Source organism: Monodelphis domestica, chromosome 4 (genome assembly GCF_027887165.1).
Source record: "Monodelphis domestica isolate mMonDom1 chromosome 4, mMonDom1.pri, whole genome shotgun sequence".
Lineage (NCBI taxonomy): Eukaryota > Metazoa > Chordata > Mammalia > Didelphimorphia > Didelphidae > Monodelphis > Monodelphis domestica.
Window position 1 is genome coordinate 280,967,056 of NC_077230.1, and position 26,316 is coordinate 280,993,371.

At 36.0% G+C, this 26,316-nt stretch overlaps 1 protein-coding gene across 4 annotated transcripts in view; it reads right to left on the reverse strand.

Moving 5' to 3' along the window:
• PRDM10 (PR/SET domain 10) overlaps nucleotides 1-26,316 on the reverse strand; it is a 142,233-nt gene that overhangs the window by 98,150 nt on the left and 17,767 nt on the right. For 2 of the 4 annotated variants that reach the window (XM_056794617.1, XM_056794618.1), the window contains exon 2: nucleotides 6,727-6,916. The exons of 1 other annotated variant lie outside the window; for it this stretch is intronic. In XM_056794617.1, the coding sequence (XP_056650595.1) occupies nucleotides 6,727-6,795 (69 nt within the window). In that variant the 5' untranslated portion in view covers nucleotides 6,796-6,916. Of the gene's footprint in view, nucleotides 1-173; nucleotides 240-6,726; nucleotides 6,917-26,316 lie in introns of those variants that run through there. One more of the 4 variants, XM_056794619.1, reaches the window with a different exon arrangement.

Below are 26,316 nucleotides of genomic sequence, written 5' to 3' on the forward strand. Positions count from 1 at the left end.
CCTAGACAAGTAAGTCACTGAACCTCTGAGTGGCCCAGATGGCTCTCTAAAACTATAAGTTGTAGAATCTGCATCTTCACTGGTATAGGGGGCAGTGAGGTGGTGCAGTGGTCAGAGGACAGTCTGGAGTCAGGATGACCCAAGTTAATATGTATATGGCCTCAGGTACTTACTAGATGTATGATCCTGGTCGAGTCACTTAACTCTGTTTGCTTTGGTTTCCTCATCTGTCAAATGAGCTGGAAAAGGAAATGGCAAACCATTCCAGTATCTTTGTCAAAAAAAACCCCAAATGGGGTCACAAAGAATCAGACAAGACTTTAATGACTAAACAACATTTGGTAAAGGAAATTACTTCACCAGAAGTTCCCTGTAGCAGCAAAATCACCCAAAACAGGGAAGTGGGGGGAAAGTAGGGTATCTCACTGTATTGTGTTTAGAATACAAAAATTAAAAATATCTCAGGAAATCTACAGTCTATTACGAGATACAAAAATATAATAATACAAGGTATAATATGATGAGATCAAAGCATAAGTCCATAAACACAAAGTACTCCCAGAAAATTTAAGAAGGAAGAGAATAATGTCAGTTGAGAAAATAAAGAAAATTTCACAATGATGGTAGCCCCTGAGCTGAGCCTTGAGAAGAAGACATAAGAAAAGAATTTTTGAGAGGATGAAGCAAAAGAGAGAATACATTCTAGACATTATGAATGATCTATGGAAATGTATTCCAGTAAGAAAAGATATTTTGAGTTGAGATTCTAGCCAATAATTCAGTGTGGCTAGAATGTAAAGAGCATGAATTAATCAGTCAACAAGCATTTATTAAACACCTACTATGTGTCAGTTCTGGGAATTCAAATAAAGGCAAAAAAAAAATCCTGATCTCCAAGATCCTGAGACTAATAGGGAAGATGACATGCAATCAACTACATACAAACAAGATATATAGATAAATTGAAGAGAACATGAAATCTGGCTGAAAAGCTAGGCAGAAGTCAAAACTGTGAAAGGCCCTAAAGGTACAGGTCAGAAGTCTAATTTATCTCATAGATTACAGGGAGCCACTAGAGGTTTCTGAGCAGAAGAGTGACACATTCAGATCCATACATTGTCAAGATTATTTTAGTAGCTACATGAAGGATGGATTGGAATGAAGTGAAATAGAACAAAGTAAGACCAGTTAAGAAGCAACTGCAATAGTTCAGGTTTGAAAGGTGATGGGGTGGGGACAGCTAGGTGGTACAATGGATAGAGTGCCAGGTCTGGGAGTCAAGAAGGCCTGGGTTCAAATTGGATCTCTGATACTTCCTAGCTGTGTGTGACCCTGGACAAGTTATTTAACCCCATTTTGCCTAGCCCTTGCTCTTCTGTTCTAGAGTTGTTACTAAGACAGAAAGTAATAAAATAAAAAAAGAAAGGATAAATTTAAGGAGAAAGTTTTAAATTTGTTGGGTTTAAGGTACTGGTGGGCTGTTTGGGTGATGTCCCATTGACAAATAGAGATGTATGACTGGAGTTCAGGGGAAAAACTGAAATTTGGGGGGAAAAAACTGGGAGGCCTCTATTTTGTGGCAATAATTGAATCCAGTAAAGCATAAAACGGTTAGCTTTTCCTCAACCTATTCTGACAGATGCCTCTCTCTTCCTACTCAGCAGGCCCAGTACTCTGAGGTAGGGGCTTAGGAGCACAAGACAGGGTTTGAAGCATTAAGGAGTTCAAGAAGAAAGCAGTAGTATGGATATATAGTGGCAGAATGGCCCCCTGAGAGGAGGTCTGGCTGTGGGAAGCATTAAATTATTAAAGGTTTTGAAAAAATAAATAAATAAAACCTAGACTTTTTGAGGGAAGAGACTTGTTTGTTTTAATGCCTCTAGCAATCAGCACAGTGCCTTGCACAAATTAACTACTTAAATGTCCATTGAATTGCAATTCATGAGAGCAGATGAGTTCACCAAGGCAAAGAGAAAAGAAGAGAAGACCTAGGAGAGGTCCTCCAGGGATACCAGTATTTGGAGAACAAAAGGAGAATAATGAACAAACCAGCAAAGGAGAACAAGGAAGAAAACTCAGACAGATAAGAGAAGAAACTGAAGAGAGCAGAAGTCAGAGGGAGAAGAGAATAATAACCAGGAGAAAAGATCATCTGCAGAGAAGATTGTAGACAAGGCCAGAAGGAGCAGGACAGAGACAGGGTCACAAACTTTAGTAATTCATAGTCACTGGTGACCTCAAGCTCCATTCTAAATCCTCATTGTCATAAGCCAGATGGCCAAGGGCTGAGAAACAAATGAGAGGCAGGAGAGAGGATAAAGAACAGAGGTAAAAAATCAGTTCAATCAATCAGCAAACATTTACTAAGCACCTACTTTGTACCAGGTGCCATGCTAGGTACTAAGAACATACAGATAGAAACAAAATAGTCCTTGCCCTCAAGAAGTTTATATTTCATCCAAAGAAACAACTTCCACACATGAATAAATACAAAGATGGGGAATAAGGAATGCAGCTTAATGGCATCAGCAAAGGGAATGTCCTCTACCAATGCAACTTCTCACCAATTTGTGGCCTTACAGGGTTGCCTAGAACCCTGAAGTGATAAGTGACTTGCCCAGGGTCACATAGTTAATATGAATCTTTATCCATTATGACCAGTGGCTTCTGCAGATACAAATAATGCAAATATATATACAATTCCCAGAGAGGTGGACGAGGAGGGAGGGGCAGTAGGACATTAGCATAGAGGGGGATCCCTGAGGTGAGCTTTGAAAGGAGCTAGGATTCTAAGAACCCAGTAGAGAGGACAGTTTATGAGAAGGTATGAGATGGGAGATGGGATTAAAAAACAAACAGATTAAATCAGTTTGTTGTTGTTCAGTCATTTCAGTAATGTCTAGCTCTTCACAATCCCATTTAGGGTTTTCTTGACAAAGTTCCTGGTGTGCTTGGTCATTTCCTTCTCCAGCTCATTTTACAAATGAGAAAACTGAGGCAAATAGGGTTAAGTGACTTGCCCAGAGTCACAAAGCTAGTTTTTCAGGCTAGATTAGAACTCAGGAAAATGAGTCTTCCTGCCTCTAGGCTTGCACTCTATCCACTGCACCAACTTGCTGTTCCATCTAATTCCAGGTCAGGAACATATATTTCATGAAGAAGAGTAAAGTACAATAAGCCTGGAAATAGGCTAGAGCCAGGTTGTGAAGAGCTTTGAACGACAGGAGGGAATGACTAGAAACTTTTCAAGAGAGGAGTATTATCTCAGAACACATGCTTTAGAACATCAGCAGCTACATGGAGGACAGCCTGGAGAGAGAAGGAGATAGGAAGACCCATTAGGAGTGTGCTACAATAGTCTAGGTTGCAAAGGAATAAGGGCCTAAACTAGCTAGCAAAATGACTATGTTAGGGGAGGAAAGGATGCAAAAGGGAGATGGAAAGATGTTGTGAATGTGGAATTAACAGACATAGTAAGTGACTGCATAGGGCAAATAAGATAGAATTAAGAAGTGAAAATAATCCTGAAACAGCAAAGTTAGGTGACTAGAAGAACAATGGCACCTCAACAAAAACAGGAAAGTTAGGAAGAAAAGTGGGTTTTGAGGGAAAGATAGTAAGTTCTCTTTGGGACAAGCAGAACTTGAAATAATGTCATTAATCCTTATAAGAAGAGACCTGAATATTTTTGTAAGCAGAAGGGAAGGAGTCAGTACTTAAAAAGAAATTAAAGAAAGGGAAGAGAAATAAGAGATGAGACAACTCCCCAAGAAGATGAGAAAGAAAGGGATTGAGAGCACAAGTAGAAACATGAGCAACAACAAGAAGCAAGACTATCTCATCCTCTGAGGTTGGAAGAGTGATGGGTAAAAATGCAGAGAAATTCTGATATCAAAGAATTCAAGATGAGAGAACTGGTGATGAAAAGTATGAATTTTCTCAGAAAAATAGGTAAAGTTATCTGTTGACAAAGAAGATTATGGAGACAGAATTGGGAGTCAGAGGGGATAGTTTTAGAACATGCAGTACAGGGAGTTTGCTAGGGAGTTTGCTAGGGAGTCCAACGGTGACACTAAACCAATTCCTAGGATGACTACTCTGAAGTAGTCAATTTTTAAAGGCCCTAATCTGTGTTTTGTCACTTCCCCCAGAAGCATTTAACAACCTAGGAGTAGGAGCAAGAGGGTTGATAGTGAAGATCTTCCAGGGTTATAAATTAGCAAAATATGTGCAATAGAATGACAACAGGCCAAGGGATTCAAGAATTGTTAATGAACTGGTGACCTACAGGCTCAAGACTGTGAAAAGAGGAAAAAGAAGCCATGGGGTAATATACTGGAGAGAATCAGGGACCAGCATTTGCAATGAAGACAGAAAAGATTCTAGAGGAGTTCAGTGAGGAAGTGAAAGATAAGGCATTATGGTCAAGGATGAGAATTTCAGAGGTCAGAATCTTGGTAATCAGAGAGTTTAATGTGATGTTAAATGTAAGCTTTGTCTACCCTTATGCATGGCTAAGAGAATAAAGACAAGAGGTAAGAAGAATTGAGGAACCTGACTGAGTAAGAGAACAGTGTTATATAATCTTTATCATAATAGTCACCCAAGTTCCCAAGGGTGGAGGCAGGGGTTAGTGGTAAGACAGAAAAGAATGTGAGCAATGTATTGAGGTAGCTGAAGAAGAAAGGAAAGGGATTTTTTTTAATATAATTGGTTGCTTTGAACTTGAATACAGGATGAGAAGTTGCTGAGTGATGGTGGTAGAAGGAAGGTCACTTTCAAGAACAATGGAGAAAAAGTACTTATGTCTCAAACTCATCATGTGTGAGACTAAGGGGGAAGAGTTGGGGAATGGTAGCATAACAGGATAAGAGAACAGACCAGAAAGGGATGAGTTGTTTTTAAGTGAAAGCCAGGTTGCATCTAGTGCTAAAAGGTATATATAAGAGCACAAGAGAAACAGATTTAGGAATAGAGGCAAATGTGTTATTGATAAAGTGAGGCTCCAGAAGAAACAGAGAAAGGATAGGACAAAGAAGGATAAGAGACTCTAAGGACTTAGGCTGAGCCTATGGAGATGAGAAATGAACAGGGGACAGGAATTTTCCCCTAGGTAGATGACAATTCTGAATCACAAGAATTGAGAGAAGCCGGAATCTGCAATTCATACTACAGAGATACCACCATCTAGGGAGAATTTTACAGATTAAATTGGCTCCAAGGTTCTAACTAAAATGTTAATGTGAAAGGATCTCTACTAATACTATCTCCTAGGCAGAGTCCTCTCTTTGGCTTCAGTGGGGAAAGAAGGGATAATGAAGGCAAATGATGCCAAGAAGGAGGTTATGCTGCCTTATTATATTCTAATTTGTATCTGTGTCCTCAGCACCCAGAAGAGAATAGGTGTTTGTTAAAATAAACTTTTATAAAACTTGATTTTTAAGTTTTGATTTTTAGAAAAAAAATGGAAATGCTTTCCTTAAAATTTAAGTGGATTTCCAGGTCTTTAAACCTGAAAGGAATATGACAATAAGCTTACTTAGTTCTGTGTGCCACAAGGACTTCTGCTTATCCACAACTAATAGCAAAAGAAGGAAAAAATATGGTCTAGAAGTAGAAAAAAGGCAGATAAAAGCCATGAGTTTGATTCTCAACCATTTAGAAATTGGCTATTACCTCATACAGGATCTCTCAATAGTACTAAAAAGTAAGCATGATATGATTGCTATTAACAAACATGTTAGGATTTATAATTTCTTATTATTCATTTTTTGTTATATTCTCTCCAAAACTGTCACTGGTATACTTTCTCTAATGTTATTACTATTATTCAAAATATTTTCTAACTGACTAAAGGATGGGGCACTACTTGGGAAAAAGAAACTCATCTCATTCTTTTAGAGCTACATATCACTTTTTACCAAAAACATTATTTTCCAGCTTGATCACCAGGTTTACTCACCAGCTGACACAAAAAATTCTCAACTATTTAAAAAAATCAAATCCTGCTCCTCAAAAAGAAAAGACTTGTAACTCATTTTCAAGCTTTCCAAATATGCTTTGAACAATAAACAGCATCACTGGAATAAGAAAGTGGGTAATACTCACTTAGCATGCCTAAGTTCAGGTATGTCTGATGGGGTTTTTTTAAATCACATTAATTTATACAGCTGTGCCTTGTGTCTTTCTATTTAGTTCAATACTTCATGGGCAATTTTCTTGGTGTTGCTATTCCCACCACCAATGTATATTGAAACCATTTGGTGACTAATTACATAATCTTCAAGAATTGCTACAAGAAAAAAAAAATGTTTAACACTACAACCAACCTTAAAATAAGTCTTAAGGAAAGTCCTAAATCAAATGACATACAACTCAACATCAGGCCTGCCTGAGCTTGCACTCTTTTGGAATAGCATTGCAGAACCCAAGGGATCCTTCATGCCATAGAGACAAGACTTCTGCAAAGCGATTTTGTATGTAAAAAGTGAAGATCTTACAGTCATTAATATGAAAAAAAACAAGTAAAAACTCCTGAGAACTTACATATAGAAAGGCAGAATTAAACAAAGTGCCAGTGTGGTGTTATGGGTGGCTTCAAAGACAGAATTGCACACAACTACTAACAGTTCTACAAATGGTGAATTCTTCATTTAACACAAATTGTGCCACTATACCCAACTAAGAAATTGCCATAATACTAAAACCATGAAGTACTTGCTTCACCTGTGCAGTATTCTGTTCATGTTCGGCAGATGCAGACCACACCTGTGAACCTTCGGCTTTGGAGTCCATTTCACTGCTTTTTTGGTTACTCCAGGAGAGCTGGCACCTAGAGTGACATTAGGCAGAAAAGCCTCATTTGACTGCCATATATTTAAATCATGGAAGATCCAGTGATCCGCCTTTAGTGTACCTAGAAAGAGGAAAAGGAATTAAGACTTCGAGCAGACTAGTATATGTCAACATATTATGTCTTTGTAAACAAATACAATATGAGATGAGAAGTCTTATTTATAGAACACATCTAAGAATAGAGGTAGAAAAATAGAAACTTTTTTAAGCCACCTCCTGGACCTGACTGATCTTCAGTGTACAACACAATGGAGATAGATAATCAAAGGAGGAGAAAGGTGAGGGAAGACTTGGAATTGTTGAATGTCAGCTTGGAGTGGGCTAGTGTAAAACTTGTTTTACCCTCTGCTGGAAGAGTATTTCATGTGCAACTCTATCAAAAGCCTTACTAAAAATCCATCTATGTGAGATTTATTGTTCAATATAATGATTTTTTCTAGGGTTTGCAAACTGGTTTTGTTCTAGGCATTCATTCCTTCCTTTTGCAAAATAAGTAAGTTAAACATACAGATTTTCATTTAGAAGTCATTTTTCCTTTCTGATGATGACAAAATATTGAAACTTATAAAAGCATCTTATAATCTTCTGAGTAAGGTCAAGTTTCACTACTCAACAGACCACAATGCCCTGACCCTCATTCATTGGCACCAAAAGCAGTACTATCCAGCTTATACACTAAACATGGATGAAAGCTTTCCACTATTTCCAAACTTCCATCCTCTAAGGACAAAGTCTTGACACTAGTGGATATTTAGAAGTATGTGTCATTGACTCTAAAAGCAATTTTCCAAAACAGGATTTCTTTAGAGAATATTCTGCTTTTCTACACCATCAGACTTCTTACATATGAGTACCTTTCAGGACTAAAGAAACTTTAAAAAAAAGAGCTCATCACAACTCCATGACATTCAAGTTATTCTTTATGATGCACATTAAATCCTATCATAAGGAAACTCCCAAATTATTTTTTATTGATTTGTTTTATTTCCTACTACTTTCAGCAAGGGTTAGTCTGGGTTTTTTTAACTAGGGCTAAAGATCAACTAGACTGAAGGATGATTGCCATCTCTTGGGAGAACAGACCGTTTAGTTTTGTTTTGTTTTGTTTTTTTCACTTTTTTTTCTCCTTATCCAGAGTACCTTAAACATAGAAGGTGTTCAATAAATGCTGGATGAACTGAATTATTATATACTAGTTCAAATCAGAGAAAGAAAAACTGACAACTAAAAAATTTTAAATCAAATTCCCCATATTTTTGTTTAATGAGACTCTCAATATCATATTAGAAACATCCTGACCTATAATTTACTGTTTTCCTGACTGATATAGTCATTAAATACCTTCCTAACCTTAAAGATCTAATTGAAGATCTAATGTCAAATTGAATTACAAGGGTTGCTTTGATAGCTAGAATAGCATTACTAAACCTTTTTTAAAGCAAGCCTCAATAATTTTAGTTTATTTTGAAATACATATCACTCTTATATCAGAATTAATTAAAATTAATTAATATGAGAATTAAAATACCTTATTTGAGAAATAGAGTACTTTCAATAAAGGGGACAAATTCTTTCTAATTCCTTTATTCCCATGCATTAAAAACAAACAAACAAAAAAAATACCTTACCTTCTGTCTTAGAAGCAATAATAAGTACCAATTCCAAGGAAAGAGAGCAATAAAGGCTAGGCAATGGAGGTTAAGTGATTTTCCTGGGGTCACAAACTGGAAAGTGTCTGAGACCAGATTTGAACCCAGTATCTCCTCCCTTACCATCTCCAGGCCTGAATCTCTATTCACTGAGCCACCTAGCTGCTCCTTCCTATGCATTTTTAAAACAGATCTTAATCATTAATTATTTGAATAAGAAATTATTTCAACAAATACTTATTAAGCAGCAAGTTGCAGTAGAAATAGTATTGAATTTGGGAGTCGGAAGAGGTGGCTTCAGATCTTGGCTCTATCATTTACTAGCTATGGAACCCTGACATTTAACCTATCTGAGCACATACATTTCTTCATCTGCAAAAAGGATAATACTTTTATTACCTCCCTCACAATATCAATGTGAGAGAAATATTTGTAAACTATAAAGCACTCTAGAAATATGACCTCCTATTCAGTAGGTAATAAGAGGAATAAATTGTTTAAATAGTATCAAATATGATAGCACAGTACTTTATATATATTTAGCACTTAATCCAATGCCCATTGAATTGAACTAGATTGAAGAGTTCCTGTCTCCTTGGAATTTAAGATTATCATATATGAATTTAAGATTATAACATATGAAACAAAATAACATGTGAACAAGTACAAGTTAGTCATATAATATGAACTGTTGCCATAAACTAGCTGAAGACACTGTTAAGCAAAATATATTAAAAAAAGATATATGCTTGCTAAAGGTGTCTGCCAACATCAATGGAGTATGTTTAGTAGAAAGTCCAAAATGAAGAAGGAATCTCGGCATATGATGAAGTTCTTAAAGATGTTCTTGTTTATATATTATCCTGAATTAACTCTATCAAACCTTGGGACATTACAGAGCCTCCTAAATGAGAACCAGAATCATTCAAAAAGAGATTAACCTAACCATCCATACAGAAAGAACAAGGAGGCTAAAGAACATCTGATCTAGATCTGTCCCATCTGTATACCTATATTGGAAACACCTTAAATATAGACAGTAAGCTCAGCCCACAATTGAGTAAGAGGAGGAAGGCAGATGAATTTCACTTTAGAAAAGTAAACGGTACATCTAATGACCCCAAAGATGTTCCTAAACAAAGGACCACGTCTTTAATGACAATAGTCGTTCTGTGATGCTATATATGAAGCATTTAAATATGTGTCTACCACACATAGCAGACAGAGAACAACTAGGGAGCTTTGTAAAGAATGTTATTAATGGGATAGCTATGTGGCTCAGTGGATATAGAGCCAGGACTGGAGACAGGAGGTCCTGGGTTCAGATTTGAAACTCTGATACTTCCTACCTGTGTGACCCTAGAGCAAGTCACTTAACCCCAATTGCCTAGCCCTTACTATTTTTCTGCCTTGGAACCAATATTTAGTATTGATTCTAAGGCAGAAAATAAGAGTATAGAAAAACAACCATGCTATCATAAATATATGAATGGAAAAGAAGATAGGCCAGTCATGTAGCAAAAATGGGTTCATACATGGAGAACATATATGTTCCACTGCTATCTAAGCAAAGAGATGATGAAGAAGGCCCAGGTCTGCTGCATGGACAGGCTGTCGAAGATTTATGGAAGGACACAGATAAGAGTCACACAGGATGATAAGATGTGGATAGGTTATAATTGTCACCAAAGGAGGGGTTTTTCACATCCATGAGATCACATACAGATTAAAATAATCTGAACTATATGTAAAAAAAGCATTAAATAATATAAAACAAAGAAGTGGAAAATATTCCTTTAAGGAAGAGTATTAGGTGGCATAAAGAAAAGCTTCTTAGAGGGAGTTTTAAATCAAGAGCTAAAGGAAACAAAGGCAAGAGAAAAGGCTAAGAGAAAGAAGTGAGCAAGATATATATAAGTTCAAGGCCTGACCTATCAATTGAGAAATAATTGAACAAATTATGGCATATAATAGACTACTACTGTGCTATAAGTAATGATGAAAGATTTCAGAAAAACCTGGGTAGATTCGTATGAATTGATGCAGTATGGAGTGAGCAGAATCAGGAGAACAAATTATTCAATAATGACAACAATGTAAAAGCAAACAACTTTGAAGAATTAAAAACTATGATTAATACAACCATGATTCCAGAGAACTAATGATGAAACTTCTTTCTACCTCCTAACAAAGAGGTGATGGACTAAAGATGCAGAATTAGATATATATACATTTTGGGACATACAGGAATACAGGAATTTATTTTGCTTGATTATGCATACTTGTTACAAAGGTTTTTTTCTTTTTTTTTTTCAAAGAGGGAGGTGAGAGGGAAAGAAAAGAGATGTTTGTTAATTTTTTTAAAATAAAAATTTCAAGAAAATCAAAGCCTGAGGGAAAATTACAGTGTTATGAAAGTTTATCCTTGGTATCCTCCACCTCTCTTCTTCCCCAGCCCCAAGCTCCTCAATATACCACCCACCCAGACTTGCCTCATCAGTGTCCTAAAATTATCCTTCCCTTTTCTCCCTCCTCCCCTTCACAAAAACAATAATTCCTATAGTTTCAACGAGACTGTCTTAATTATAGAGTATAAAGAATGAAATCTAATTAAAGTAATTCACACAAAGAAATGAATAGCTGATTAAAGAAAGGTCAGGAGCAATGGCCGTGTAAAATAAAATGAGCCTCTGAGTAGAATTTTTAAAGGAAATGAATGAAAAAAACATACTAAAACCTTTACATAAAATAGCATTAAGTGCTGAATGAACAATCTCTGCCCTACATACTAATAAAAGAAGACAACTCATACAAGGAAAGTATCAAGGGAGAAAGGGTAGGCAGGTAGCATCATGGCATGAAGATGGCCAGAAAGCACCAGTGTGGTAGGTCTGGGTCATGCTAATTATGAAAACCCTCACCATTTGGAGCAGGGTCCTTTCCCAGTAGGCCTTATCTCCTGTCATATCTCTCTTACAGAAAATGGGGGTGGGAGGATAAAGAGGAGGTTCATATACTAGAAACTCATTTCTGAAAAGTAATTTAACTGAAACAAAGGACTCACGTTGGGAAAATCATGATGGAATGAATGTTTAAAGGACAAACATTTTTACTTGTAGGTTCTGAGAAGATGGAAGGGAAGCACAATAATATTCTGACATAAAAAATTCTGCCAAAGCAAACCAGGATCTCAATATTCTATAGAGGAACTCTTTATCAAAGAATAAACTTTGTATATATATCTGTACAATGATAACCCCTGTAATGTAGTAACCCAGAAATTGCCCCACTATCTCATGTAAAAATTCATTCAGGCATTCTATTAAGCAACTACTGGGTACAGAGCTAGTCAATAAATATTTAGTAAACACTATAGGGACTATGCTAATATCACCAGCCTTGGCAAAACAAAGAAAGGTAAAAATAAATCTCTGCCCTCAATAAACTTGCAATCTAACAAAGGGACAACAATGTGTGAGAGGCGCTGACAAGGGAAAAAGTTTAGCTAAGACATAGTCCTTACATCTATGGATCTCAAAATCTAATAAGGGAAAGGAGCATATCAAAGCAAGTACACTAGAGAGTTAGAAAGCAAGACATTATTGGAGGGTGAAAATTATATTGGCACTGGGCTTCATAAGGTGTAGGAATTAAACAGTTGAAGAGGATGAAGAGAAGAATGCCATTCCAGGCATGGGAACAATGTGAGCAAAGAAATGGAAGTGGGAAAAGAAGAGAATGTGTTCAAACTCAGTTGTAAAGTACAAGAAAGGGAATTCAAATAAATTCAACTTTCATTCATTAAATGCTTTGGGTTAGGTACTATCAAAAAAATGTGATTAAATTGAAAAGAGAGTGCAGCAAAATTGTGGCAGGTCTTGAATATAAGGAAAAGGAATATAAACTCTACTTTATGGGAAATAGGGAGCCACTAAAGACTTTTGAGCAGAGGAATGACATGACCAGATCCAAATATAAGGAAGATTATTATGGCAAGAGGAATAGATTCAAGAAAGGTAAGAGTAAGGGCAGAAATAACTCTTAGGAGGCTATAAAATATCCTAACTAAGTGGTAATAAAAATCACCACAAAGATAGTCATAATGGGATAAAAAGGAAAGAATGGATACAAGACATGTCATAGAGGTGGAATCAATAGAACTTGCCAATAAATGGCTATAGGAAGTAAATAAGAGAGGAGGCAAGATTATGAGCATGGGAAATGAGGTGAATACACTACCCAAGGCAGGAGGAACAGGTTAATGGGGAGAGGGGAAGCTTGGTTTTAAAAATGTTGACTTTGAGGTACCAATGTGATATCCAATTAAAAACGGGATCTTGGGATTCTACATGGTTTCTAACAAAGAATAAAACAAATCAGAAACCATTCCATACTTGCAAAGGGCAGGAAAAAACATAAAGCTTCAAAAGATCCCAACAAGGGGATAATCGAATAGTATAGATTTTCTAAACTGTCAATTTTCATCTGATTCTCATTCAAACAGCTCTTAATGAATTTAAACTGTTGCTATTGGCTTTCTGTGAGGTTTCTTCTTTAAAAAAAAAAAAGAATAAACATTTTTAGTGGCCACTTTGTTCATAGTAGGCAAGCTGACTGCCAACTATTGCCTCTCTGCTTCCTTCAACCAGATAGATACATAGATATGAACCAGTCTTCATTATAGATAACTGTTACATAATATGCATAAAATGCAAAGAAGCCTCTCCTTAGAATCTAAAAGAACAAGATACATAAATTGATGGCTAGTATATATATCCCTCTTCTACTTTCCTATTACCTGAGATTTCATAATCCCTTTGTTCCTTCTTTCCTGCCTAAGCTTGGAGCCTGACAACGGCACCTGTAGGTGATTATTTTCCAACTGGTAGCATTCAAAGATTGCTGACCCACCTCCTAATCTAACCAGAATAAGGAAGTAGGCATTAAAATAGAAATGTCAACAATAAAACTAAATTAGGCCTCCCCTATGTAGCAAAAAATAAAGCCCCTCCCCCCAAAAAAGTGGGGAGGGAGAAGAAACAGGAACTTCTCAGTAAAAAGAGAACAACAAAAAATAAGTCCACAGTCTGTGTACAGGAAAGTCAACCCAGTGAAATGTGGCAATAGAGACATATGCATTATTGCCCATTATGGTAGTTCCCAGTATACTCGGGGAACTAGTAGGAACAGAACAAACCCCAGGATGGTTAAAAAGCACCATATACTTTATCAGTGGAGGTCCTGAAATAAAAATCACTTCAGTGAGACCTTGATCAAGAAATATTCTGGAAATGAAGTTCTGCAGTTAAAGAGTAAACTGTATTTAAAATAACAAGAACAAAAGCTTCACAGGAGCACTGGATTTACAGCTTAATAGCCTATGTTTAGATCCCAGCTCTGCTATTTATTCCCTGTGTGGTCTTAAAGAAATCACTTCATCTTTGTGCATGTTTCCTCATCTACAAGTGACTGGACAAGGCCGTCTTTAAGGCTCTGACCAGTCACAAATGCTATGATCTTTTATGACCTGAATAAGGAAGTAAATTTCATTCATCTATTCTCCTTCCTCAAGGCATAGGCTGAAAGGAGTTCTGAGTTCTCCTGTGGTACTGCCTTACAGAGATGGAGGCACAGATTTAAGTGGTTGGGCAGGAGTCATTTTATCCTAGAGAAGCCCACATCACATACTTAAAAGGAAAGGAATGATGACCCAACTCATTTCCTTCTTCTTTCTCTCTTCCATGGGAGGCACTGACAGTCCATGTCAACACTGATACCTCCCTCATACCCTAAACCTCTTAACAACAATAATAACTGTTACATTCTTATAGCACTTTATCATTTAAAAGGCACATTCACATTATCCCATTTTTAACTTCACAAAAGTAGGAAGGTATTATTCACGCTTTACAGAAAAAGAAAAAAAAGCAAACTCTCAAAAAAGTGAAATGAATCTGCTCAAGATCTCAGAACCTATATCCAGGATTTTCTGACTCCCAGCTCTGGTGTCCTATACCATACTGCCTCCATAGAAATAGCCAGCACTCACTAGGAAAAAATAATAATAACTCTCAGATTTCTATAGTGGTATATTACAAGAAATTTTACTTTTCCCTATACATTAAGTGGGAGACTCAGATTGCTTTTGAAATAAGTATAAATAATGGATATAAACTATAAATATAACTAACAGTTTATTTTAGGATAAGGGAAGGAAGGAAAGGGATTTAGGATGATCTATCTAAAATCCAAAACCTAGTTGTTTACCCACTCTATCTAATATTTTTCTACCTACAAATCTACTTCCTATAACTATTAAATTAACCCCCCCTTAGTTAATATAAATTGGGAAGGACTTGAAGGTAGCAGGAACAAGGGTCAATGGAAGTCTCACTGACAGCCGTCCTTTGGAAGTCTTGAGCAGCTCTGTAAAGAAAAATACTCTCAGCTTCAGCAGAATTCACAGGGATAGGCTGGATCACAAGGAAAAATCACAGCACACAGAGTATCTAGCTATCTAGGTCCACCTTCTTGCTCCTGCTAATTTCCCTTCAACAGTTTGTAGGATTGGTGTCGTATAGTAGAAATAGTACTGGATTTTGGTATTATAATATAAAGCTACTAGAACCAAGACAGTATTATTCTTCCATGGTCATAAATTAGATTTTTAATTCTAGTCAGCAATCTCATAAATCCAAGTGAGACATCATAAGATCCAAGAATTAAGAGAGAAAAAAAAAACTTCAGAGGTCACCTAGTCTAAGATATTCATTTTGCATATTTGGATCTGAGGCACAGAACATTCAAGTAACTTGCTAAGGACCACACAGCTAATCCATGACAGAACCAGGATTAGGAAGCATCTAGGTAGCACAGTGGATAAAATGTCAGGCCTAAAGTTAAGAAGGCCTGGATTCAAATCTAGCCTCAGATAATTCATAGCTATGTGACACTGGGCAAGTCACTTAACCCTAATTGCCTGGCCCATGCTGCTCTTCTAGCTTAGAATTGATTCTGAGACAGAATGTAAAGGTTCAAAACCAAACAAACAAAAAAATAAAACTGGGGATTGGAATCCAGGTATCGTAACTTCAAACCCAGTGGTGTTCCAGTGACACCATGCTGCCCCCCATACAAAGAAAAAAGCAAAATCCTCAGAACCAAGCTAGGAAGAAGACGACACCAAAGAGCAGCAAAACAAATGAGTAGAAAACATTAGTACTAATGAGAAGTCCCAAGTAAGTGTGTATTTATGAATCACATCCAGCCTCTCAAAATGACATGATGGATAACTAAGCTGCTCCATATGCTGAGCAATGCAATCAGCATCAAACAGAGAATATACTCAGTTCACTCTAGATTCAAAAATTGCTTATTTTGTCTCACCCTGAAGATGAAGGTCAACACATTTACAGGATAACAAAAACAAGGAACCTGAAGTCAATAAATACAAGCTTTGAAACTTACTATTTGACATTAGGCAACTTAGTCAATTTCTCAGAGCTTCATTTTCCCAATTGATGCAATAATTATACAGAGTTATTATGAAGAAAGCCCTCTGTGAGTCTAAAAGCACTATACAGGAGGGCAGCTGGGTAGCTCAGTAGATTGAGAGCCAGGCCTAGAAACAGGAGGTCCTAGGTTCAAATCTGGCCTTAAACATTTCCTAGCTATGTGACCCTGAGCAAGTCACTTAACCCCCATTGCCTAGCCCTCTTCTGTCTTAGAACCAATGCATAGTATTCATTCTAAGGCAGAAGGTAAGGGCTTTAAATAAATAAACAAATAAACAAACAGGAAAATACATAAGTAAAAGCACTACACAATATGAGATTTATTTTATTAATATTTACTATAATTTTAATTTTTAATAAGTATATGGAAATAAAATAAGAACAATTATGCAAACATTTAGAGTGACTGTACATGTTCATATACTCCTGTATTAATACATTTACTGAATGCTTATTATAGGCAAGTTCTATCTCAGGTCACAGATGAATAAGATATAGAAGCTGCCTTCAAGGAATGTATAAAAACACGGAACTCAGAGGCAGATTCATTGTGAAGAAGTTTTATACATTTGATTGAAGAGAAAGGAGAGTGCAATCATTTGAATAAGATCATTTAGTACCAGGAAGCACAGAATGGAAATGTTTATATAACACCCAAGTGTTTGATTTAAAAACAAAACCTATCTGTCCATTAAATTTGCAGGAACTGCTGCCAGGTAGGATGCTCCTATATTTGTGAGGGGTAAACAGCTTACGTAAAACAATATGTAATAACTCAAAGGAACGGAAATTTCATCAGTGGGAATTTTCAGATTGAGAAATTATTTCACCATCATCTATGACCTAGTAAAGACATCCTAAAGCTACCTAAAGTACACAGATATTAACGGACTTGCTAAGAGTCACAAAGTCACAAAGTATTAAAATTAGGATTTAAATTCATTTTCTAAAATCCAGCTTATGGATCCTATCCATCACCCCATTATGCCTCTTTATAAAAATTAGTGTTTATTTGATGGAAATATAGCTAAGGGCTATTTTAAGCTACTAAACTACTAGATGTCAATAAAACAGTATTTTTTTTAATTGACTTGAAATTTATATACTTCATACATACAAAAGGTTTTCACACAAAAAAAATTATCTGGACTTATGAGTAAGAACAGTTATTCACCAACTGCAGTCCAACCAAAGTATCTGTAGTCTCTCTGACAGAGCCATTTTCCAACAGATTATTAAACAAAGGATATAATCTGGCAGTTCTCAAAAGAAGAAATTCAAGCTATCAACAGCTTTATGAAAAAGCTGCTCCAAGTCACTAATAAGAACAAAAAAAGATTAAAACAATTCTAAGTTTTCACCTTACATCCATCAGATTGGCAATTATGATTTAATAAAAAGGAAGTGATTATTGGGGTGACTATAGGACTACTCATTTGTGAAGTCCAACCATTCTAGAAAGCAATCTGGGAACTAATCAGTAATCTGTGTGTGCCCTTTGGCTCAGATATATTATTACTGGCCACATAATCTATAGAAATCAAAAAGAGAGGAAAAGGACCCACTTGTATTAAAATATAGCAATATTTTGTAACAAAGACCTGAAAATAAAGTGGGTACCATCAATTACAGAATAACAAATTAGAGAATATTAGTATAATGGAATATTATTGTACCTTAAAGAAATAATGAAGGGGATAGATTCAGGGAAACATGAGAGAACTTTTATGAACTGATGCAGAATGAAATGAGAAAAACCAGGAGAATATCTTATACAATGACAATAATAATGATCAAGGAAAACAACTTTAAGAATTCTGTACAACACAAAGTCCAATTGAGACACCAGAAGACCAATTAATGAAGTGTGCTTCTCAAAAATGGGCTAAAGATATCAAATAAGAAAAGATCAATATTTAGATTTTCTGTACTTGACTAAACATTATTTATATAGGGAAAGGTTTCTATTTGGTAGGGTCAGGGAGAAGAAGAATTGGTAGATAGTGATAGTGATGCAAAAAAAAAAAGAAAAGAACATCAAAAAATAAATTTTTTTAAATGCAGTGAAATCAACAAAAGGAAGGTAACAACAAAAAGGGTAGCTTTGTTACTATCATGCTAAATTTAATATACACTTAAAATTTTTTTAATATTTCATTTTCCCTGTTACATGTAATAATTTTCAACATATACTTTCCAAAATTATAAGATCCAATCTATCTTCCTCCCTCCTTTCCCTCTCCCTTCTCAGAAACAGTAAGCAATTTGATCTGGATTATACACACATTATCATATAAAAACATAATTCCATGTTAGTTGTTGTAAGAGAATACTCACATAAAATCAAAACCCTAAATAAAAAACACAAATAAACTAAAGTGAAAAATAATATACTTTGATCTACATTCTAACTCCAATAGTTCTTTCTCTGGAGGTGAATGGCATTCTTTGGCATAAATTCTTTAGAACTGTCCTATATCATTGTGTTGCTGAGAATAGCTAAGTCTTTCACAGTTGATCATATGATATTGCTGTTATTGTGTATAATGTTCTCCTGGTGCTGCTTATTTTGCTCTATACCAATTCATGTAGATCTTTCCAGATTTTTCTGAAATCATCCTGCTCATCATTTCTTACAGCACAATAGTATTCCATCACCATCATATACCACAACATGTTCAGCCATTCCACAATTGAGGGGCATCCCTTTAGTTTCCAACTCTTTGCCACCACAAAAAGAGCACCTATAAATAGTTTTGTATTAGTAGGTTCCCTCCCCCTTTTTTTACCTCTTTGGGATATAGACTTTGTAGTGATATTACTAGATCAAGGGGATATGCAGTTTTATAACCCTTTGGGTATAGTTCCAAATTGTCCTCCAGAAAGGCTGAATCAATTCACAACTCCACCATTAATATAAACTTCAAAAAAATCTTTATAGAATAGAAGCTCACAGTTTTATATATGATGTTCTTTTTTCCATTATTCTTTGTGTATTTAAATATTCATTCTTGACGATGTTTAGACATCCAATGAGGGGAACCTACTACTTTTCATTCGATTTTTGAATAGGTCTAATTGTTAGAAAGTTTTTCTCCCAGGTTGCGTCAATAGAGTAAAAAAAGATATAAATAACCTTAAGTATTTTGTCATATTGAATTATAAAACTTCCCTAAGAAAAATGTTCACAGTTGTCTAAAGCTTTTAGATCCTAATTTGTACATTTTTGTAATTTGAGAGTCCTCGACTTCCCAGCTACAGAAAAGAAAAACTATCAGCCAACACAAAATCCTACCCAAGTGAACACATGCTGACAAAACAAGGAAATGTGTAACCTCTATTTAAAACTAATGTGATCTGAGTGGGCAGTGATCTGGATATAATGCTGTGTAAGGCCTTTGAATGATGGTCACTAAATAGGAGACAAAGGTCACAAAATCTAAAAGCTAAGCTCCCTCTTAGATATAGCTAACTACAGAAAAGTATTTACCAAGAAAGAGAATATCAGGGAAACTTCACTAGGTGGGTAGAGGGGGAAAAGAGTGTTTTGAGAAACTACAAAAGTCATTTATAGGGGGCAGCTGGGTAGCTCAGTGGATTGAGAGCCAGGCCTAGAGATGGGAGGTCCTAGGTTCAAATCTGGCCTCAGACACTTCCCAGCTGTGTGACCCTGGGCAAGTCACTTGACCCCCATTGCCTAGCCCTTACCACTCTTCTGCCTTGGAGCCAATACATAGTATTGACTCCAAGACGGAAGGTAAGGGTTTAAAAAAAAAAAGTCATTTATAAAACTTTTTAAAAGAAAGCCAATGTAACATAAGGCCCATATTGGATAACAAGATAAAAAACCATATAAAAAGACACATATATAAACATATGTAACATATATAACTTAGAAAATATGTATTTAGAAGTACTCAAGAGAGCTGGGCTTACTAGTATACACCTATATAATCTCTGCTTTTAGGGAGGCTGAGGCTGGTGAATTTCCTTGAGTTCAGGAGCTCTGAGCTGCAGCAGGACTAAGGTCTACCCAATGTCCACACTAAGTACAACCCCAATAAGCAGAGTCCCTACCCCAGAGCAAAGGGCCGCTAGGCTGCCAAAGGAGAAGTGAATTGGCCCAGATCAAGTTAAAACAGGTCAAAGTTTCCATGCTGATCAACAGTGCAGCCAGGTCATCAGGGGTCCCTGATCTATGGGGACCCAATCTCAAAAAAATTTTTTTAAATACTCAAAAAAAGAAAAATCAAAATATGAGTTAAAATATTTTGCAAGAAGTGATATGTTTTCATTCCCATTAGAAATAAGCTTCTTGAAGGGTTTGTTTCACTTTTTGTCTTTGCACACACATTACCTAGCATAGTGCCTTACTCATAGGAGAAAATAATAACAATAGGAGGCACTTAATATTGCTGAACTGAATTTGAAAAAGAATAACTGATGAGTTTCAACATATATATACTACAATCTATAAATGACAAGTACAACATTGTGTATGTAAGGCAACAAAAAAAAGTTTCCTTCATGATTCCATGTTTTCATTGGTTAGACAAATGCTACCTTTACTGATATGTTACAACCTTTAAACAATTTCTCATTCTGTAAAATTCCTGTACAAGTTTTCCCTTAAACCCTCCATAGAAAATCTATTCATCTATTCTTTCCACTGTTACCTCAGTATCTTAGAGGTACCCAAGGATCACACACTCCATACACTCATCCTTACATAAGCCATTCATCTCTTCTCTCTTTCTAATCTGATCAGTTCAGCTAGTTATAAGTGCCCTCAACAATGTATTTTTTAATAATACTTATCTTGCACTGCCTACTAGTCCTCACATCTTTTCATTGTCCTTTGTATAAAAATGAACTAGCCTATTAAAAAGCAAAGTGATTCCAAAATTAAGTCTCATTCACCTAATTAATAGCAATGAAATATTGTTAATGTTCCTTAGTCCGTATAAAAGACAAAGGGATGCAAGACTATATAAAAGAACCACCCTACTTAGAAACATCCAACAATATATTATAGGTTGAAGAGACAACTCCTCTTCTAAAATACCACAAGAATGTCTGAATATCCAGAAAATTATGGGAAAAGGCAATGGAATATTACAAGATGAGCAACATTTACTGAAACTTTTCTGTACAGTTTCAGCCAATGAAAAGAAAGTGTGGAGAAAAGTTCCAAAATATACACACCTCACAACCTCTGCCTCTCCTGGGACCACTATAGTACCTATTATCTGCATATTAGTATTAGCAGAATATTTCATCAGGTCTTTACATCAGAATGTGTGAAATTTTTGAATAGGATGATTTCTGAGAACAAGCATTTCAGAAAAACAGAAGTAAAGAAAGTTCATTGTACTTGGTCTTAAATACTGGGCAGGAACTGTCTGAGGAAATAGCAGTGAGTAACTGCTACATGATAATTTCGGTAAAATTAAGTTCAGAACTCTAATGCAAATACTATCAACAAAGCAATGGGTTCAAATCAAGAAAACATCTAATGCCCAGTGGACTTACGCGTCGGCCATGGGGGGTGGGGGGGAGGAAAAGAAAATGATCTATGTCTTTAACGAATAATTCTTGGAAATGATCAAATAAAATATATATTTTTTAAAAAAAATTAAGTTCAGAATTCTCATCAAAGAAGAAAAACCTATTTTCTCTTATTTACCTTCATAAAGGAAAATTATGACAGCAATATAGACTTTAGTAGAGAGAAAGGGAAAGGCCCAGTTTTAAAAGAACACCTGTTAGAGCAATGCCAAGACTTTCATACCACTTATCCCAATTGATTAAAAATATTAAGAGTTGGAATAGACCTTCTATGAGACAATATGACTTAAAGATAACAGAGACCATTTGAATGAACAGAGAAAAGGTTTAATCTTTCTCATGAGAAGGGGTCATACCCTAATGGGGACGTCCCACACATGGGGACTGAGCATTTTATAGATTCCTAACACAAACCCCCACCCACTCTGTTCAATACCCCATGGTCTGGGGGCTGAATTTACAATCTAGGTACAAAAGACTACTGAATCAGAAATGAAAAAGTTACATAGCATGAGTACCTCTCCCACTCCCCAATCCACCCACAGCACGAGTCCTTGATATCATGAGTTCCAACAGGTGGGGGGTAGGTAATGAAGAGGTAGCAATGTCTTCAGGAGGGACTCTTCTGACTTCTAAAGGGCATCCGAGATAAGGAGGTAGGATAACCTAGCAGTATGCTTTCTTTTAGATAAGAGATCTCTCAACCCAATGGGCCCATATGGCAATCACAAAATGTCTTTGAGATATTATTCTAAACTCCTAAACAGGTTTTCCTTCTCTTATGGGGTCTATCCTGGACTACCACTCTGAGAGGAACAAATTAATTCTTTTCTCACCACACAAACCTCAAACATCATCTAGGCAAACCCCTACATGAAGCAAGAATTCCCTCTACAATATCCCTGAGAAATGATCATCTAGTGTTCACTTGTCCACCAATGTCAAAGCAATTCACAATCTCAAAACATCCCATTCTTTTTTTAGGATATCTAGCTGTTAGGAAGTTTTCTTTTTTGAACTAAAAATTCACCTCCATAAAGCTTCCACCTACTGATCAAGAGTTCTACATTATAGGCCCAAGCAGAATAAAATCAGTCCCTCTGATGCAAGTCATCAGTAAATATTGATTAAATGTCTACTATGTGCCAGGCACTGCCCTATGCCAAAGATGGGAAATACCAAGAAAAACAAAAACAAAAAAAAATAGTCCCTGCCTTCAAAGAGCTCATTATCTAATGAGAAAACACTCAAAACAATTAGCTAAACACAGGATAAATTGGAGATAATCACAAAGATGGCATTAAGAGGGATCTGGAAAGGCTTCTTGTAACAGGATATTAGCTGAGACTTAAAAGAAGTCAGAAGCCAGAAGGAAAGGCAGAATTTCAGACTTATGATAGCAAGTGAAAACAGAGAGTTGAGAAAGTGACTGATCAGTTTAATGAGCAACAAGAAGATCAGGAGCACTGAATCACAGTGTAACTGGAGGGTTACAAGGTAAAAGAAAGCGAGTAAAGGAGAAGGTTATAAATGGCTTTAAATAAAAAAAAATTTTTTTAAATAAATAAATAAATAAAAATAAATGGCTTTAAATGACAATAAGATTTTTTTTATATTTTAAATTTTATCCTGGAGTTTGTTGAATGGGGTGGGAGGAAATGGTGAGGGATACTGGAGGCAATAAGACAAATCAGAAGGCTATTTACTGCAAGTTCAGGTGGGAAAGACAGCTAGGTGGTGCAGTGGATAAAACAACAAGCTTGGAGTCTGGAGGAGTTGGGTTCAAATGTGATCTCAGACCTGGTTGTGTGACCCTGGGCAAATCACTTAATCCTGTTGGCCTAGCCCTTGTCCTTCTGCCATAGTTATTATTAAGACAGAAAGTAAGGTTTTTGGTTGTTGTTGTTTTTTAATAGTTCAGGCCTGGGATAGGATAATAGCAGAGTCAAAGGAAAAGAGGTGTACATATAAACAAGACAGATATTACAAAAGGTAAAATATATAGGATTTTACAAAAGATTGGATATGAGGAGTGAAAGTGAGGATTTGAGGATGACATCTAAATTGTGAGCCTGGGTAGCTTGGAAGGTCCCCTCAATACTAATAGCAAAGTGGGGGGGGGGGGGGGAGAACTTTGGGGAAGGAAAGGAAACCAACAAGAAGTAATTGTCTTCTATTTGTCAGGAACTAGGCTAAGCTTTTTAAAAATATTATCTCACTTGATCTTCACAATAACTCTAGGAAGGAGGTGCTATTATCATTATTATCATCTCAATGTTATAATTAATTATAAAAATGAAAAAATAATAATAGCAGAAACAGAGGTTGAGTGACTTGCTTAGGGTCACACAGTCAGAAGCTAGATTTGAACCCAGGTCTTCCTGAGAAGAAAGATAAAGTTCTGTCCTGGATAAGTGGAGATTCAGATCCTTCACATACGTGATCATGTATTTTTTTTTTAACCTTTACCTTCCGTCTTGGAGACAATACTATGTATTGGTTCCAAGGCAGAAAAGAGTGATAAGGGCTAGGCAATGGGGGTTAAGTGACTTGCCCAGGGTCACATAGCTAGGAAATTTCTGAAGCCATATTTGAACCCAGGACCTGCCATCTCTAGGCCTGGCTCTCAATCCACTGAGCCACTCAGCTGCCCCCTGATCATGTATTTAAGTCTTCTCTAAGTTAAACATCTATTATTACCTTTAATGAAAGCAAAGAACTTCGCTAAAAGACTTCTATGGAAGTTAAATCAATCTTTTTATTTTTACTGATACTTTTATTTTAACATTAGACAAACCTCCAACATTTTTCCAACTGAAATGTGTATTCTACAACTCAGAATCCTTGAAAAATTAAGTTAAAAAAATTATGATTGATAATATATGCAAACAAATTTTGGTTGCATTTCAAGAGTTCACTCTACATCATTTCGTAAAAATGTTGTCAAATTTCTTTTTAGTTCTTTAGATCAGTCATTCTGTATCATGTAATAGTGAATTATATTAATATAACATAATTCATTCATTCACTCACCATCCTATACACCCCCCAAACAGTAGGTAATGTTTACAATTTTTTTTGTTTTTACTACAAAAAGTGATATCTTGTACAAATAGATCTTTTATTGCAGTCAAAAACTTTGTTGTGCTATAAACCCAATAATGGGAACAATAGATAAAAAGGCACCAAAAATTCCTTAAACTTTCTTGCAAAAATCCAAATTGTTTTTCAAAATGGCAGGACCAATAAAAAAATGATAGCTAGAATTCATATAACACTTTAAGATTTAGAAAGTGCTTTCTTTACATGTGTCACCATTTAATCCTCCTGACAATACTTTGGGATAGTTATTCTAGCCATACTTTATAAATAAAAAAATTAAGGCTGAGAGAGCTTAAAGGGCTTGCCCAGTATCACACAGTCAATAAGTTTCTGAGGCAGGATTCAACTTCATTAAGGTTAAGCCCAACTCTATCTAGGGTGCTCTCTAGCTGCCTCACTCATGATTCCACTCTACCAAATTACCATATGGAATTTTTCCAACTTTTCCTTTACCAATTAGATCTTACAATTAGATCTCTGGTACAATCCCCACATAGGGTTAAGTAGAACAATATAATACAATCTTTATCTTTGACAATTTGAAGATAATCTTAAAGTTGTCTAAATTTCCATTTTTCTTGGTTACAGTCAATAAACAATTATTAAATTCCTACTATGTTTCGGGCACTGTACTAAATTCTGGGAACACAAAAAAAGGCAAAAGACAGTCCACAGGAAAAATAGAAGGAAAGCATTAAAATTAAGAAGGGCTGGAAAAGACTTCCTATAGAAGAAAAATGGGATTTTGTCTAGGCTTGAAGGGAAGACAGAGAAGCTAAGAGGTAGAAATAATTAAGGAGAGCATTCTAGGCAAGGAAGATAGTCAGAGAAAATACCTGGAGTCAAGAAGTAAGTCTTATTCATGGAACAACAAGGAAGTCAGTGTCAACAGTAGGTAAGAAGACTGGAAAGTTGGGGGTGGGGCACTAGGTTATAAAGGGTTTTGAGCATCAAACATGATTTTATATTGGATCCTAGGGATGATAGGGAACTAATGGAATATATTAAGTAGGAAAGAAGGTGATATGATTAGACCTGTACTTTAGGAAAATCACTTTAGCAGCTGAGTGGAGAATGGATTGGAGGAAGGAAGAGACTTGAGAAAGGAAAACCCAAAAGCAGGTTATTGTAATATTCCCAGCATGAGATGATGAAAGTTAGCACTAGGGTGATAGCAGTATCAAAGGAGAGAGAGGGATATGCATAAGATGTTGTAAGGTTGAAATCAGCCTTGAAGGCACATTTTGCCCTACTTTGTATCTCCAGTACTTAGCACAGTGCCTGGCTCATAGTAGGCCCTGTAACAAATGCTTTTTGAATTGACTCTGTCACAGGTAGATGCAAATGCATTCCCTAAGAAAAACTGCTTCACTGGTATTTTCTGGTATTTTCTCTACATTGTAAATTTTCATTCATGTCAATTTCTTCCACAAACTCATGTCAAATATTACAATGTAACACCTTCCTTTTTATGTTTTACTGTAACTGTAAACCATCCTGGAAGTTCTTGTGTTTTGTCTTTTCTCTTCCTGAACTGTCAGTGACAGTCTTGTTCCTTGCTTCTGGAGATTTATACATTAATTCTTTTATCCCACAGTTCTTATTCATTATATTGTCTTTTTTTGTTT